At 43.9% G+C, this 16913-nt stretch overlaps 1 protein-coding gene across 3 annotated transcripts; it reads left to right on the forward strand.

The window, feature by feature from the left end:
• Positions 1–7453: 7453 nt before the first annotated feature.
• LOC117544677 lies at positions 7454–16559 on the forward strand. Of its 3 annotated transcripts, none has more exons than XM_034213950.1 (5): positions 7454–7523; positions 13319–14407; positions 14541–14782; positions 14908–15251; positions 15360–16559. In XM_034213950.1, exons 2-5 carry the CDS (start codon positions 14329–14331, stop codon positions 15577–15579), a joined length of 885 nt encoding a protein of 294 aa, XP_034069841.1. In that variant the 5' UTR covers positions 7454–7523; positions 13319–14328; the 3' UTR covers positions 15580–16559. The 3 variants fall into 3 exon arrangements, with proteins under 3 accessions (XP_034069841.1, XP_034069839.1, XP_034069840.1); XM_034213948.1 differs by lacking the exon at positions 7454–7523 and having other exon boundaries at positions 13027–13564; positions 14150–14407; XM_034213949.1 differs by lacking the exon at positions 7454–7523 and adding an exon at positions 13028–13211.
• The last annotated feature ends 354 nt before the right edge of the window (positions 16560–16913 follow it).

Genomic DNA, 16913 nt, shown 5'->3' on the forward strand with positions numbered 1-16913 from the left:
GCACACATCAGGGGCTGGAAGCTAGTCAGCTAGCTGCTAGCATTACATGCCAAAAGCACCAGCAATCGCCATTCACTAGCACTGCAAGGTTCAATGAAAATGAACAATAGCAGGCAAGCTCCTATAGACTCTTTCTTGCCCTCTGCTTTCAGGGAAATGTGTTTCAGGAAGACCTGCAAAGCTGCCAAAGAACTACCGACCTCTTTCTACTATCATCGTCTGCAGAATCTGATTAGGAAGGATGTCCATGGCTTATGCCACGAGCGCTTGGAGCCCTCCTTCCCGAAGCACCTGCGCCTACAAACTGAACCCAAAAAACCCTCCCAGAGAACATGCTTTGCTTGGAGATGAGCCCTACAAATACACTCACCACATTCACCCGTCATGTATTCGTCCGCCACTTAAACAAAAACACGACTATAACCAGTTTTTTGCCAGGCTGTACCCAACCACACATTTACTCCAAATTATTTAAAAAAAGACAACTTATGAAATCTGTACAAAGTATAAACAAAAGTAGATTGATGTGGTAAAATAGTTCAGCATCTGAGCCTGAAACAACCTACAAATCACATGTAGCACAATCCTAATGCATACTGACAAAGGCTTCATTGACATTATGTATAACAGGTTTGCATAATTGATTAGTTTACCCTTACATTTCACCTTGACGGTGTGAGTCTCATTATAACTATGTAGCTTAGGGCTCGTTTTGCTAATATATGTAGGCACACATATAATGGCCAAGCATTGCGGTTATTTTATGTGCCTTCCCTCAGCAACAATACCGTCACAATATAAATATATTAAAATAGTTTCTTATAACAATAAAGTAATAACCAATAGTCACTGCATTCTGTGTTTTGCATCACATAGTTTGCAAAAATAGATGATACCACAAATAAGTATAAGAATAAATTGATTGGGAGATTTCTTTAGTGCTTGCATTTTATCACTGACAGCCTGTTTACTAAGAAGAAGGAAGTATAATGAACAGAATGAGGAAGAATGAGCAACAAAAGTATCAATTAGCAACACTACATTTTTAAAAAGCCACTAAATAGAAAATGATGAATATAAAAACAGAAATTCTTTGGGGTACATAGAACTGAAAAACGCAGAAATTCGATAGCATTCATGTTTGGTATCAGCATATTCATTATCTATATATGCTGAACCATATACCAAACATGAATGCTATCGAATTTCTGAGACATTCTTCAGACGTGTTCTACATTAACAGTAATCAGTCGAATTAAGTATTTTGTTTTCAAACATCCCGTATTGCATGAGCATCAGTATTATGCTAGCTTTAGAAACACATGCTAGCTAGTTAAGTAGCCATCAGAATGTTGTTCCTATTTTACTGAAAGGCATCAATTGAACATGCTAGCTAGTCTGCAGTTGCACATTAATTATTAGGATAACTCTTAGCTAACAATTTACTGTTAACATTTCTCAGCCAGGCTTGTGTTAATACATGACTAGCCAACATTGATAGCATACTACAGTGTATGCTATCAGTGTTGGCTAGTCATGCTAGTTTTTGGCTAACAATCTGCCATTTTACCAATACATTTATACGATAAAATACATTTATATTATAGTTAATACATTTCAAAATGTCGAAAAATAAACCAAAAAAGTATTGGTCATTTAAAAATTAAACCTTTTCGCATGTGGAATTAATACACCCTCTTTAAATAGCAATTTGAGTTTTGTACAAAAGATGCATTTGGAGTAAGTGTAAATGACATCATTACTTGTACAGTTTATATTAGGCAGCAAGAGTTTCACCGTAAAAAGTTGGACAGGCCCTTAAGTTTTCGTTTTCAGAAAGAAACATCTGAGTTGACAAAAGCAGACATAGAAATGTGAAAAATAAAGTGCTTGAATACCAAATAATTCCTCACCTATTTCACAAATGGCCTTTGAAATCCTGTGGACAAATTGACCATTTCCAGGTAGTTTCCCCCCCCCCCATGTCTACTGCTGACAAATAATGAGACTAGCCATTACATAATCTCACTCTGTGCAGTGTGTATAGCTCTTCATGGCATTCAGAAAAGAGCAAAGGAGAGGAGGCAGATGGTATGCCCATCAATGTATTTCAGTCAGACAACTCACGTGTTTCTTTAACATGTTTATTAGAAGCAGCATATAGTTAAGTTTGGCGACTAGGCTCGGGCATCATCACTCCATAGATATACATAGCACGATGAGTGATGATCAAATAACTAACCCCCGAGCCTACAGGTGGAAGCTGGGGTGGTGGTGGGGCAGGCAAGCAGCAGCGACGTAGAGGTAGCTGCAGCAATAGCAGCAGCAAGCAATGCATGGAGAGAGATCTGGCAGGTTAAATAGAGCGGCATATAAAGGAGACTCTGTTTGGTTGGTTGTAGAGTGGCAAGGGGGCGTTATGTATGAATGCAGCATAAGTGCTAGAGTTGACTGCCTGAACTAGCTCGCAGGCTTCGCCCCATTTCAGTCAGACAACTCACGTGTTCCTTTAACATGTTTATTAGAAGCAGCATATAGTTAAGTTTGGCGACTAGGCTCGGGCATCATCACTCCATAGATATACATAGCACGATGAGTGATGATCAAATAACTAACCCCCAAAACTGCGTGGAGATTAGATAATATCCCCCAAAACTGCGTAGCCCGAGCCTGACGCTGGTGATGTAAATCTGATAAGTAGAGGGCCTGGCGAGCTGCCATGTGGCCATTCCCCCTAAGCACAGCGGCTTTAAGGGGAATATACTACTTAGCAGTGGCGAACCGTGTCTATCATAACTGGACCTTCTGTAGACACACACACCCCCCGCCGCCGCGGCATTATAATGTCCGTCTTTTCACTGAATTGTCGTCTTGAAAAGGGTACTCACAACAATTCCGCAACAACTTCATCTTCACCTGTTGCACTTGTCATTTCAACGTTAAAAACAATAAAACGGCATGAATTGCTTCGTCGCATTCATCTAGGTCCTCTGTCTCGAGCCAGTTAACTAGCGGGCCTTCTAGAATACCCTGGAACCGAGGGAAACTCTGAAAGAACACGCCCATTGTCTACAAATCAATATATGATTGGTTGATCAAACTGTCAATCTAAACGTACGCTCTCATTCAGTGCAACGGCCAGGGCATTCTATCAAGGATGTAGAATACCTTGGTTGAAGGATATTCTACCCAGAGACCCAGAACAAGATCTGATTGGTTGCTTTCTTTTCTAACACAAAACCACTGAAATGCGTAATGCACGGTCCGAGAAGGACAAACAAATCAACGTAACACTGTAATATTACAGATCAACAACACAGATACCATTCTCATTTATTCATTTTATTACATTTTATTTATATAATTAAATCGATTTTTTGTTTGTTTTATCTGAGTGTTCCATGGTATTCTCTGAATACCTTGAAGGCCCTGACGGTTCGCCACTGCTACTTAGTGAGACTGCTATGTGTAGGCCTGAGGAATAGCCCAGAGCCGATTCTTCCCCGAGCACAGCGGCTTTGAGAGGAATATACTACCTATATACACTACCTAGTGAAACTGCTATGTGAAGGCCCGGGGACAGCCTGAAAAGCCATCCCCCTTAAGCACCGCGACTTTAAGGGGAATATACTACCTAGTGACTGCTATGTGAAGGCCCGGGAACACCCGAAAGCCATCCTCCCCCAGCACAGCGGCTTTGAGGGGAATATACTACCTATATATGCTACCTAATGAAACTGCTATGTGAAGGCCCGGGAACAGCCCGAAAAGCCATCCCTCTTAAGCACCGCGGCTTTGAGGGGAATATACTACCTATCAAGACTGCTGTGTCTAGGTCTTTGAGGCAGCAACAATGAGCTTCCCCCCCCCCCCCAAGCATGCAGCTATGAGGGGAATATACTATAATGAAATAAATATAATCTAACCCAGCAACCACCTGGTATGCAATAACAGAATTCTACAGATATACATCTTTGAACGTTACTCATCATCGAGTTGTGCAAGAGCTCATGGTTGTTTGTGCTGAAAGGATCTTATTCATGTGAGGCATGATATAGCGCTGGTGGGCAGAAGATGACCAACGGCCCAGGATACTCAGGGTTGAGGTAGGCGGATATCGAGCTGCGGTTGTGGCTGTGCAGATTCTTAAACAGTGGGATTAGCGATCTGGGGGCAGATCGCAGCTTAGGCAGAGATCACGCAGCTTGGAGGAGAACCCTCGTCGTTGGGTTTGCAGCCATCGAATAAACATGGGTGCCGACCCATGTGTCAGAGGGCAATGATGCGAGAAGTTCAGCATGGAAGATAAAGGACAAAGAAAACAGTGTTAGTTTTAGCAATGATTATTCGGGGTTCCTTGACTCCCCAGACAGAACTGTCAGACATTGAATGTTTCAAAACAGTGTGTATATTTGATCTCCAAAGTTAATTCAGTAAGGGAGAGATTATGCTGAGGATTAAGAGGTGAGAGGTCTGTGTATATTCACCACCTGAGAAACCAATAGAAAGCTGTAACAACTGCATCTGACGTGTATCAATGTATAGTGAAACCCCTTTGCCTGAACTTATACATTAACCTTTGCACGGGTGCAAAGTTAAGAGGCAGTCTTTATCATTGCGTGGAGGACGTGCCTGCTTAAGGCCCTTGAGGAGCAAATGAATGAACTCTAGCGTGGCTTAATACTTAGCACTTGAAGATTGCAGGATTTGAATGAAAATACAATTAATGCATGAACAACTATTATATCTATTGCATAAGTACACAGAGGAGGTTGGGACAGAAGAAGATAAAGTACCAAGCTGAATTGTATGCTTTGAATCATGCTCTTGGTTGGAGGCAGAATATGGGAAATCCTTGAGGGGCTTGACGTGTAGATCCAGAGTCATTTGGTTGAACGAAGGGCATGTCAAGCTGGTGGGGCAACCATTCATTGTGAAATCCCCCAAACCAGCAGAAGGCGCAGCATCTGTAAGTAACTAGAGAGGATCTGAAGACATCGCAAGGTCATTTATAAAAGAATGAACATAACATTCATGGAGAGAGAAGGAAAATAGGATGGGGTGAGCTGCGCTCCCTGTGATACTGACTATTGCATAGAGCAAGACTTCTGATGGCTCAGGCAGTCTGCTGGCTATTGCAAGACTTCTGATGCTCAGGCAGTCTGCTGGCTATTGCGAGACTTCTGATCTCTCAGGCAGTCTGCTGGCTATTGCGAGACTTATGATCTCTCTGGCAGTCTGCTGGCTATTGCGAGACTTCTGACCTCTCAGGCAGTCTGCTGGCTATTGCGAGACTTCTGACCTCTCAGGCAGTCTGCTGGCTATTGCGAGACTTCTGACCTCTCAAGCAGTCTGCTGGCTATTGTGAGACTTCTATTGCTCAGGCAGTCTGCTGGCTATTGCGAGACTTCTGATGGCTCAGGCTGGCTATTGCAAGATTTCTGATGCTCAGGCAGTCTGCTGGCTATTGCGAGACTTCTGATGCTCAGGCAGTCTGCTGGCTATTGCAAGACTTCTGATGCTCAGGCAGTCTGCTGCTATTGCAAGACTTCTGATGCTCAGGCAGTCTGCTGGCTATTGCAAGACTTCTGATGCTCAGGCAGTCTGCTGGCTATTGCAAGACTTCTGATGCTCAGGCAGTCTGCTGCTATTGCAAGACTTCTATTGCTCAGGCAGTCTGCTGGCTATTGCAAGACTTCTGATGCTCAGGCAGTCTGCTGGCTATTGCAAGACTGACTTCTGATGCTCAGGCAGTCTGCTGGCTATTGCAAGACTTCTGATGCTCAGGCAGTCTGCTGGCTATTGCAAGACTTCTGATGCTCAGGCAGTCTGCTGGCTATTGCAAGATTTCTGATGCTCAGGCAGTCTGCTGGCTATTGCAAGACTTCTGATGCTCAGGCAGTCTGCTGGAATAAGTGAGAGAGGCATAGCATGTGGTAAAACATTATCTTAGAAGGATGTGATACACCACCACCACCAGTTATATGCATAGCTTACCGTAGGAGTTTAACAGTTTTTGTTTAGCCAGTACGGTGCGCATATCAGGTCGGATAGGGCATACGTGTGGTTACACACGCAAGGGCAGAATAAGCAATCATTATAAAACAGAGAATGACAGGACAGGGATGCAATTAGATGAAACCGTTCTGGAGAAGTGCTGATTAATGAATAATGTAATGCAATGAAGGTATTCTGCAGATGATTAAAACGTGAGCCGAGTGAGTGACTCATTGCTGTGAGAGACATACGCTGCAAGACTACATTGAGCATGAGTTGTTTATATTGCATCCATTCCTTATGCTTGACGTGTGCACTGAGACATTAGATGACGTATGCTATTGAGGTACCAGATAGAGGGGATCGTACGATCATTAAAGCAAGCACGGTTTGCACCACCACCAGTTATATGCATGAAAGTATGAAGGAGCACCTGTGCATTCTTTCTTTCTTTTATATTATTCATTTTTAAATATATAATTATTTTATCCGGACTCCCCCAACCCAAAGGGGTGCCGAGATAGATGAGACACGGAGGCGATCATGCCTAAACGTGCTGTGAACACGGATAAACGTCATTTATCTGCTTGTTGAATTTCCTGGGAGGGATTGAATGCGGCGTAGAGGGCCTGCACGCGGTCGGCTTGTGCGTAATGCGACTTCCGTGTTCACGGATCAGCTGATCGAGGGGCCTCGACTCTGTTCTGATACCCGTGTTTCCGCGGATGGAGGTCTTCTCCTCTCGCTCTTGCTTGATATCTGCTACGAGGATCTGAAACGGGTATGTCGGCAGCATGAACACCTGAAGTCACAGCTGATTGAAGTCTAAAATGATGGTCAAAAATGTATCGCGCTTCCCTTCATATTCACGTAACGGAAATGATTAATTTATTTCCATTTATAGTAGTATACTTGTACAAATAATAATAATAATAATAATAATAATGGGTTCCATTTATAAAGCACTTCATATTTGATTTCAAATCCCGAAGTGCTACAAGTAGTGAGCATAAACAATATAAATAAACATTACACAACACGGTAGAATTCATTTAAAAAAAAAATAAAAAAAATAAAAGGGTGATAAAAAGGTCTAGGCTCTTTTGAAGAGATAGGTTTTGAGGCCTTTTTTAAAAGCCTCCACGGTCTGTGGTGCTCTCATTTGTTTGGTTACAACTTCTGTATAATTGCCTCAAATATGACTTACTGCATGCCAAATATTTCCATAATAAAACATTGCTTATGCAGAATAGTATTATATACGTGCCAAGATGCGATTCCTAATGCTGCGTTCGCACAAGGAATTGCTGCTGCAGGGGGCAGGAACATAGGGCAGGAAGCTAGAACTTGTGACTGGATCTGGGACTCCAATTCCCAGAATGCTCGGGGGTGTGACGTCAGCGGCCCAACGTGGTTGAACGCGGAAGTAAAAACATTTGTTTACATTACAGGCAGAGGAAATCGAGCTTGTTCACGGGAATATCGTGGAATTAAAAGGCTTCAAGCACTGCTTTTACTTCGAGAAGGTAGGACAGGATGGCAGGGAATGCCGGAGTCAGCTTGCTCCTGCCTTTTGTTGTTTAAATACCCACCGACCGAGAGACAGTGCGACTCGACTCGACGCATATTAGGTCCGTTACTGTTCCTAATTTATGTAAATGACATGTCATCAGCATGTGACTGCAACTTGTTCCTGTTCGCGGACGACTCAGCCCTGCTGGTCTCTGACAGGAACAGGTTGCAGGTTGAAAAAACCCTCAGCTCCGAGCTCGGCAGAATCTGCACCTGGCTCGCCGATAATAAATTATCATTACACCTGGGTAAAACAGAGTCCATTCTCTTCGGTTCGAAACATAATCTCAGCAAATCCGACGACTTCTCAGTTGCAGTGGGCGACATTATTGTCACAAGTAAGAAGGAAATTACATACCTAGGATCTATTCTTGAGGCAAACCTCTCCTGTGACAAAATGGCATCCAATGTAATAAAAAAAGTTAATCAAAGAACTAGATTCCTATACCGGATCTCCTCTCTGGTAAACAAAAACACCCTGAAAACTCTGGCAGGAGCACTCATTCAAGGGTACTATGACTATGCTTGCACGTCATGGTACCATAGCACCTCCAAGGCGCTACAAATAAAACTTCAAACATCGCAAAATAAACTAGTCAGACTACTGCTTGACCTTTCATCTAGAACCCACCTCACCTCTGCCCACTTTGACAACCTAGGATGGCTTAGAGTAGACGACAGAGTACAGCTACTTGCAATGGGCCTGGTCTACAAGATCCACTACACCTCTATGGTACCCATGTACATGTCAAAATTCTTCCCAAAGGTCAAGGAATACCATGATCATAACACCAGAGGGAGCTCCACAAATCATGTGAAACCCAGATTTGGCACAAAAAAGGGGGAATACACGTTTCGCAATTATGCCACATCAAGGTGGAACGCTCTTCCCACAACCGTAAAGGAAAGTAAAACTATACTTACCTTCAAAACCTCTCTTAAAGAGCACCTTCGGGGGAGAGCATTGCAAAACTGGCCCCGGTAATGGTACAAATCTCAACCTGTCGTACAATGGACAGCTCCCCCCCCCCCCCCTCCTCTATGTATATACTCGCATTTTAGACTCTGTTACTAACTGTATATCTGTAGACTTGGTATGTCTTAAATGTCCGGTTAGGATGTATTAGAACGAAATCTAAAATGAAAATTGTAAAAAACCACCTGTATGTAAATTGTAAATAAGCCATCTGTATGTCAAATATGTCTTAAATGACATGATGAATTGGAAATGGGGGACCCTGATGTAAACAAGACGAAAGTCTTTCTCTGGTCTGCATCCCCTTAACAATTGTATGTTTTGAGCTGTACTGTACTGTACCCAATATACAAGCTGTTAATAAACTTTTCAATCAATCAATCACTCTCAGCTGACACACAAGAGAGTGGTTGTTACCGGAGCTGGCGTAGAACTCGGGACTTCCTCTGGCCCAAAGGATATTAAAAGCTACTCCAGATGAGGACGGAAGGGAGTGGGACACCTGAATGTGTGTCGTGCGGGAGCTGTGGGTCGTTCCAGCGGCGTCTGAACCATGCTCTGAGCTAGCCTGTGTTTCGGGAATGAGGCATTTCTTACGGCTTCTTGCATATGATGATTCGGTTCCAGAGTCGGAGATTGCAATAGACATTTACAAGGACAGCACCGGCAGGCAAGCAGCAGCAACATGAAACACAGCAGCAGGAACATGAACGCAGCAATAGCAAGCAGTGGCAGCAGGCAAGCAGTGGCAGCAGGCAAGCAGCAGCGAGGTAGCTGCAGCAATAGCAGCAGCAAGCAATGCATGGAGAGAGATCTGGCAGGTTAAATAGAGCGGCATATTAAGGAGACTCTGTTTGGTTGGTTGTAGAGTGGCAAGGGGGCGTTATGTATGAATGCAACATAAGTGCTCGAGTTTACTGCCTGAACTAGCTCGCAGGCTTCGCCCCATTATATATATTTTCTTTCATTTAACTACATTTTGTAATTTATAAGGGGAACCTAATGGTATATATCCCTTTTAGAATGGATACTAAGATGTTTTTCTAACCCTAACCCTTTTTCTTTATTCATATATATTTAATGAAGTTTAGACATCTGTCAATCCCCTGGTAATGTGGTTTGAAATCTTAAATGTCTTGTGTCTTGATGTTTGTCCATGTTGATGTTAAAATGGACTGCTGTGATGCAAGTCGAATTTCAGACTTGATCTGACCAATAAAGTATTAACATATCGTATCGTAAAAATACAAAGTGTGTCTCTATAACGTCATGTATTCATGTCTTAATAACCAAACGGATATAACTTGGCAGAATATCATATGGTCATGTAGGGCCTTTAACACATTTTGAGTATCAGGAAAGTATTCTAGGCAAATTTAAGAATCACTCGCGCACAAACTCACCGCAAGTAAATAGATTTGTAAGTAATGCATTCAAAACCAGTTAACTGATATCGTTTTTGGTCACACGCAATTGAATCCCAACAGTTACAGTTGGACCAATGTCATGCTTCTGTGATCGAACAAAGTAGGCCACTGAAATGGTTTAGCATCTGTGAAAATGTCCAGTGATATAACATCAGAAATCCAAAGCTATATAATTCCTCCCAGTATCTTCAACCATTCAAATGCTTTACTGTGCAATGTAGTAAAGCTACAGAGAAAGCGTAGAATGTACACAAATTAAATGTCATGTATTGTTGTTGATTCTTTTTTGTAATTATCATGCAGCACACAGCACAACCAGTCAGTTCCACAATGCTTATGGTATTGTAGTTAGGGATGCACGATAATTATCGGTCCGATATTAGGAATTATGACGTCATCCCGATAAACCCGATACCAGTATTAATAGCCCCGATAATATACAATATATTTTTTGGGTAAAAAAAAAGAAAAAAATACTGCGGTGTGGGTGGATTGGGATGAGGAGCGCTTGTTTTTCACTCGGCTCCTCCCGTTTTGCCAGTACTGTGGTATTAGTGGTTTAGGAAGAGGGGAGTTCTTCACAAATCCAGCGCTCCCTAACTCATGCCTGGCTGTGACGTAAATGGTGTGCGGCCGTGAAGCCAGGACAGTAAACAAACATGTCGTCGTCGGTGGTATGGGCGTTGGAGCTATGTGCAACTCAAGGCATATGCTCGAACCGGAGCTGCCTGGACGCTGCAATCATGTTGCGCACTATCCGTGCTGAGTGTGCTGACTTTTCGTACAATGTCCCACTGTCTGGCTTCCTGCATAAAGTCAAGTGCTCGGCGCATTTGTGGCGAAATGTCGCTCCTCTGTTTTCATTTAAACAGCTCCTTATATCCGTTAGCGCAGCTAGCTAGCACCAGATGCTAACAACAACAATGCACGTAAGGTCTCTCTCTCGCTCGCTCGGGCCACACATACACACACCCTCCCGGTCCTCCAAATGGCCAGTCGGTGCCTGCCGGTGAGCGTGGAAGTGTGGTCTGCCACAAGCGGGCGGCAGGAGCGGGGCTGTCAGCATCAGCTTGTAGATGGTATTTTAAACTCGATGCGCTCTGAAACTACGGGGCGGCCAAGGAAAAAAAATACACATGCGTTAATCGCGTTAAAATAATTAGTGGCGTAAACATTTTGTTGTTATCGGTATCGGTCTTGAGAAGCAGGAAGTTATCGGTATCGGTTTCAAAAACCCAATATCGTGCATCCCTAATTGTAGTGGCTACTTTTTGCTTAAAAGGTCATCATGCCAAGCCTATTTGGGAGCAGTCAAAAATAAATGGAATGTTTTCTGTATGGTAAGACAATTCATCCGACTGCTGTTAACAAGGTAAGTCTCAGAAGTGTGTGCATCTGTTCAGCGACACCCTTCTTTTGCTACCTATTCCCTTGATTCTGTTAGATGAAGTTACACTGTTTGCCTTCCTTTTCAAAGCCAATTATTTTTCTTCATCAGAATGTGAGCCGTTTCCCAGCCCCTACTGAGCACAATTAATACAAACCAGAGGAGGACATTTCACTTGAATTGCAGAAGTAAATTATTTGTAAGATGGCTATGCAGCATGCTGTGAGTAGAAGTGAAGCGTGTGTGCATCAAATGTCTGTTTGGCCGGCTGTTTGACTCTCTGTGAGCGTCTCAACCTCTGACCTGTATATTCATACTCTTGTTTACCTCCCTTGACAACACATCAAACTGAGTATTATTGGAGGGAAAGGAAAACACAATGCGAGTGAATCCAGAACGTCTGTCATTGGGTCTTATTTCACAGCCAGACGAGTGCCTTGGTTTGCATTATAATTACAAAAAGGTTGACAGTTATTCTGATGAGAATAGCTTTGACTATTAAACCACGGGATGTATATAGCAAACAAGGAGGAAATGAGGAAACAGACAAACAGCCAGGACATAGATAGAAAACAATGTGGGACTCTTGAAAGATGTATTAATATGCGCGCTGGATGTTTGTGGCCTCAGTGACATCACTTCAGGCTATTTCTGAGATGTTCCCTCTGTAGCCACAACAAGCTTCTTACAACCTTTTACACATATGCATTTGTACTTTATAAGACCTGTAAAAAAAACCTTGGTATGTAACATTGGTTTTCCTTTAAGCCCCTGTCACACTGTCCCGAAATGTACACCCGATGGACACACGAATATTGAATTGTGAATTTCGCATGAAGATGGCCCCGAACCACACACAAAGGCAACATTTACATTACATTTAAGACATACAACTGCAACGAAAGTAACACAAACAATTATGTTAAAGTACTATGATACTGTACTGATATTTTCAGACTTTGTTCTTTACTTTATCCGTCTTTATATGTAGAATATATTAAGTGTTCTCCTTAATGTTGTTTCCATAGCAACAACAACTTCCTGTCAACTCGCCTTCAAAATAATATATTATATCGTTTTTAGTTTCACAGAACACAAATTGGGTTATTTACATGATTTTGTTGTGCAATAAAACAACCCGATGGACACATGATAAAGTAAATGTTCAAATTCGGCTGTGATCGTAGCAACATCGGGCCATTCGTGAGGGCATCTTAAGCCATCGTATGACCGCTGGTGGAGTTTCTCAAGCTCCGGCAGCAACTTCGTGAGCGGTGCCAAAATCTTTAGCATGCCAAAAAATTGCCGAAGGACCTTGCGAAGGTTCATTTTCGTGTTGACTTTGTGTGTCCATTTTGCCCTTCGTAAGGCCATCGTGAGGGCATCTTGTTATCATCGGTGCCATCGGGCATTCGCCCCGATCAGAGTGAGGGTGAATGCACCGATGATAACACGAAGATGACACGATTTGACAAGATGCCCTCACGAGTCCCTTACGAAGTTGCCGCTCACGAAGTTGCTGCCGGAGCCTGAGAAACTCCACCGGCGGTCATACGATGGCTTAGATGCCCTCACGAATGGCCCGATGTTGCTACGATCACAGCCGAATTTGAACATTTCCTTTATCGTGTGTCCATCGGGTGTCAATTTCGGGATTTTTTTTTAAGGCCCTGTCACACTGTCCCGAAATTGACTCCCGATGGACACACGAATATGGAATTGTGAATTTTGCACGAAGATGGCCCCGAACTTGGTCATCGGCCAAGCAACAGCCGAAGCAAGTACGATGCCTACAGAAGGCCACACGATGGCACCCGAACCCCCCACGAAGGCGACACGTGACCTCCCGATGGTATAAAAGCTTCGGCCGTGTGGGAAATCAAATTCTTGATCGGAGATTATTGGGAGCAGAACACAAGGTAAATTCTACTTTAAGTCTACGTTAACATGCCACCCAAGGCAGGGAGAGGCAGACGGAAGAAGCTGGCTGTTAAATACACTCAGAAGAGGAAACTGAGGTCCAAGAACACAGCACTGAGTCTGCAACCAGAGAGAGAAAGGGGAGGAAATGCAAGAAAGTCGGGCCAACTAAAACTCCAGAGCGGCCCCCAGAGGGTTCCAGGTCTCCTCAGCAGTCCGAAGAGTCTCGGCAGCATTCACCTTCTCCTCGTCGTAACAGACATCCCGAATCCTCGGAGGATGAAGGTAAATATTTCTAACTTATTTTTGGTATGGATGGGGGCAGGCTTCGAGTTATAAACTGTGCTCTATGGGGAGTCTGCTGCTGCGTGTGAGTGTGTGGGTACGCACGTGCGCACCCACACACACTCACGCAGCAGCATCAGCCCTCTCTCTACTTGCTACAAACTTAAATATGAAAAGGTTCAACTACACACACACACACACATCATCGGCATAGATTGCGTAATAATGTATTGCGCACCTTGGAGGTGCAGTCCAGCCATATTGTCATTCAAGAGATGCGTAGTTATTTTGGAAAGCATGTTTTTCTTTTAGCCTATTTACCTCGTTAACATAAACAATACTTATTACATTGACACATGCATTATTTGTGATTAAAATAATGGTTGTTGGTAATGTATTAGCGACCCCCACAGATGTATAGTTTCACTGCGTCCATGGGAGCTCAGACCCCTCCTTATGTGAGCTCAGCTCCCATTGGCTCCTACATAACTTGAACCCTGGATGGGGGGCAAGAGGGGTAATTGATTTTGTTATATATTCTCATACATTGTTGTCCTGCATGTTTTTCATTTGGTATCTTTTCAGATGAGTCAGCCTCCCCCACCCTCCCTGCAGGCAAGTCCAAGCCTGAAGTGGGCAAGGGCGACAAAGGGAAAGGCAAGGCCCAGAAGGAGAACCCACCCCCTGGTGTATCATACAGCTTCACAGAGGCGCAGGAGGAGGCAATCGCTTGCTGGGTGAAGAGTAAGAAGCTACTGTATGACATGAAGGACAAACAGTACAAAGAGAAGGCATTAAAGAGGCACCTATGGGAGGGAAAGGCTGCGGAGTACAGGTTGGATTGTAAGTAGAAAAAAATGTACATTTCAATTACTTTCAAATATTTGAAATCTATTTCAGATACTTGACATACATTGCTGCCAATGAACATTTCAATGATTGGACTAATTATTTGTTTTGATTTCTGTCATTGCAGATCATTCAATTCTGAAATGGTATCAAACACAGAGGACTCGATTCTCAAAGCTGCGGGAGGGCCAACCCAAGAAGAAATCCCAGAAGAGGTCTGGTGATGGTCTGTCGAGCAGTGACGAGGAAGACCCCATCCTTGCTGAGGAGGCCAGTGAGAATGACAGTGACCGTGACAAGTTCATCCGCCGGGTCTTTGGGTTTCTGAAGCCACACATCAGACATCACAACAAGGAAATACCAGCTAGTGTGAGTATATCATTGAAATTGAATTAAAACGGAACTTTGTCGAAAATGTTCAATTTCCCACATTTTTGTTTCCAAATATAACTTTCAAATGTACTTATGTTTGTTTTCTATTTTTGTCTTTGCAGTTTAAGGACAAGTTGGCCCTGGCTGAGACGGGTGAGCTGGCTGGGAGTGACGACAGTTTTGCAGACAAATCCAGGGAGCCCAACAAGAAGTACACTGGCTACCCTACACCGAGACCTCCTTCCAGGACAGGAACAGCTGCTGAGGACCAACCCGAGTCTCCGGAGATGAGAGTTACCGGAGCATCATCCCGTGATCTCCAAGATAGGCTGGTTCAGTTCATCACTACAGAGCAGCCAGTCAACAGGGCCACTCCTTTCTGCAAGTACCTGGAAACTGAACTGGATCGTCTGCATGATGCCTGCCTGGAACCTGCGGATGAGGACATCACCACAGTTCTTAACTAGTAAGTATATAAAATTGCATACATTTAAAATTCATTTATTTGATGTCACACATTTTATTGCATGCTAAATTTGAGCTTGTATTAATCCTATGCTGTTTGTCTTTCCAGTTACCGGAAGATGTCCAGACAGTTCAGGATGAGGGAAGCGGCTGGAGACCAGATCATTCCCTTCGTAGATGTCCCGTTGGCATTAGTCGCAGCAGCAGAGGCCAGTTGCTGTGAACCCAGTCTACACATCTGCCCTCCCCAGCAGTACCTACTTCTCCGCCAGCAGAGCGGCCTCCTCACCGTCAGCAGAGTTCCAGCCAGGTCCCAGCCAGTGGCCTAAGAACCCACCTCCGGCATCAGTGTGGAGATCCCAGGAGTGTGGCTACGTAGAGCAGGTGAACCAGCAGCACAACTTGGAGCAACAGCAGCAGCAGCAGCAGTACCGTACCCTCCAGCCAGCCAGCACTACGTTCTTCCATCTTCCTTCTCAGCCAGGAATGCAACATCCGGTTTCACTATGAGTGGTCGCATTTTCGAGAGCTCCCGCTTTGGCGGTTATTCCTCACGATTTTTTACATATTTCATCCTCCTGACAATATGGATTATGGACTCCTACCTCAACTCATCAATGAGACAACATCACTTAGGAGAGTAATGAAAGCGGGGATAAAATGAACCACAATGACTTTTACCTTCTCAACGGCTGGGAAAGGAAACACCTCGCTTTTGGAAGTGCAAGCATTCATGCATTATTAACTGCAAACCCGACGCGAAAGTACTTACCCCCGTCAGGCAAACTAGACCGAAGAAGTATGATCGTCTTGGTCTTATTGTTAGCGGGAGACATCCATCTGAATCCGGGCCCGGTGCAGACAAGAAGCCAGTCCTGCAGGCTCGAGCAGCTAGCATCTCAATTAGCATCAGAACTAGCATCTCTTCCGCTGCAACAACAACTACGCGACGAAGACAGGAGACAGGGAGACCAAGGAATAAACGGAGACTTCGAGATTCTCCCGGGGACGCCTCGGCAGACAGACACGCATGAGGCAGTGACGAGAGGAAGAGAACCGAGATCCGAGGGAACAAATATCCGCCATGTTGTTAGCCACCCTGCTAGCATATCAACGGCTAGGCTACAACGGAGCCTCCCTCCCCCCACCACCACCAGCACCCCACACCACCACCCCACCACGACAAGCCGGTTGCTGTAACGGACAAAGACAAATATCTGCAAGCTGACGACATTGTGCATTTAAGCAACAAAAATGGACTACATATTTTTCATCTGAACACTAACAGCCTGAGACACAAACTGGCTGAACTCAGGCTAGACCAAATTGGACAATTCCATTACAGATTCAGAGATTGAAATTGAAGATTATCTTGTAGTGAGAAGGGACAGGAATGTGAATGGAGGTGGTGTCTGCATGTACATACATAAAGACACCAATTTCAAAAACCGTACTGACCTGCATCATGAAAATATTGAATCTGTGGGTTGAAATTATTTTTGACAATGCTAAATCTGTAATAGTCGGGACAATCTATAGACCACCGGAACAGAGTGACTTTTATGATACATTAGATGGGTGTTTGGCTGATGTGGGGGATGTAGAGACAATTATTATTGGAGACTGGAACACGGATATGCAACGTAAAGACACGTCCTCCTTC

Source organism: Gymnodraco acuticeps, unplaced genomic scaffold (genome assembly GCF_902827175.1).
Source record: "Gymnodraco acuticeps unplaced genomic scaffold, fGymAcu1.1, whole genome shotgun sequence".
NCBI classification, from domain to species: domain Eukaryota; kingdom Metazoa; phylum Chordata; class Actinopteri; order Perciformes; family Bathydraconidae; genus Gymnodraco; species Gymnodraco acuticeps.

Bases quoted from the DNA above. Each gene is read 5' to 3' on its own strand.
- LOC117544677 (XM_034213950.1), top strand. From the start codon at position 14,329: ATGAAGGACAAACAGTACAAAGAGAAGGCATTAAAGAGGCACCTATGG. The intron at 14,408-14,540 runs GTAAGTAGAAAA...CTGTCATTGCAG, and splicing joins TGCGGAGTACAGGTTGGATT to ATCATTCAATTCTGAAATGG. The intron at 15,252-15,359 runs GTAAGTATATAA...TTGTCTTTCCAG, and splicing joins ATCACCACAGTTCTTAACTA to TTACCGGAAGATGTCCAGAC.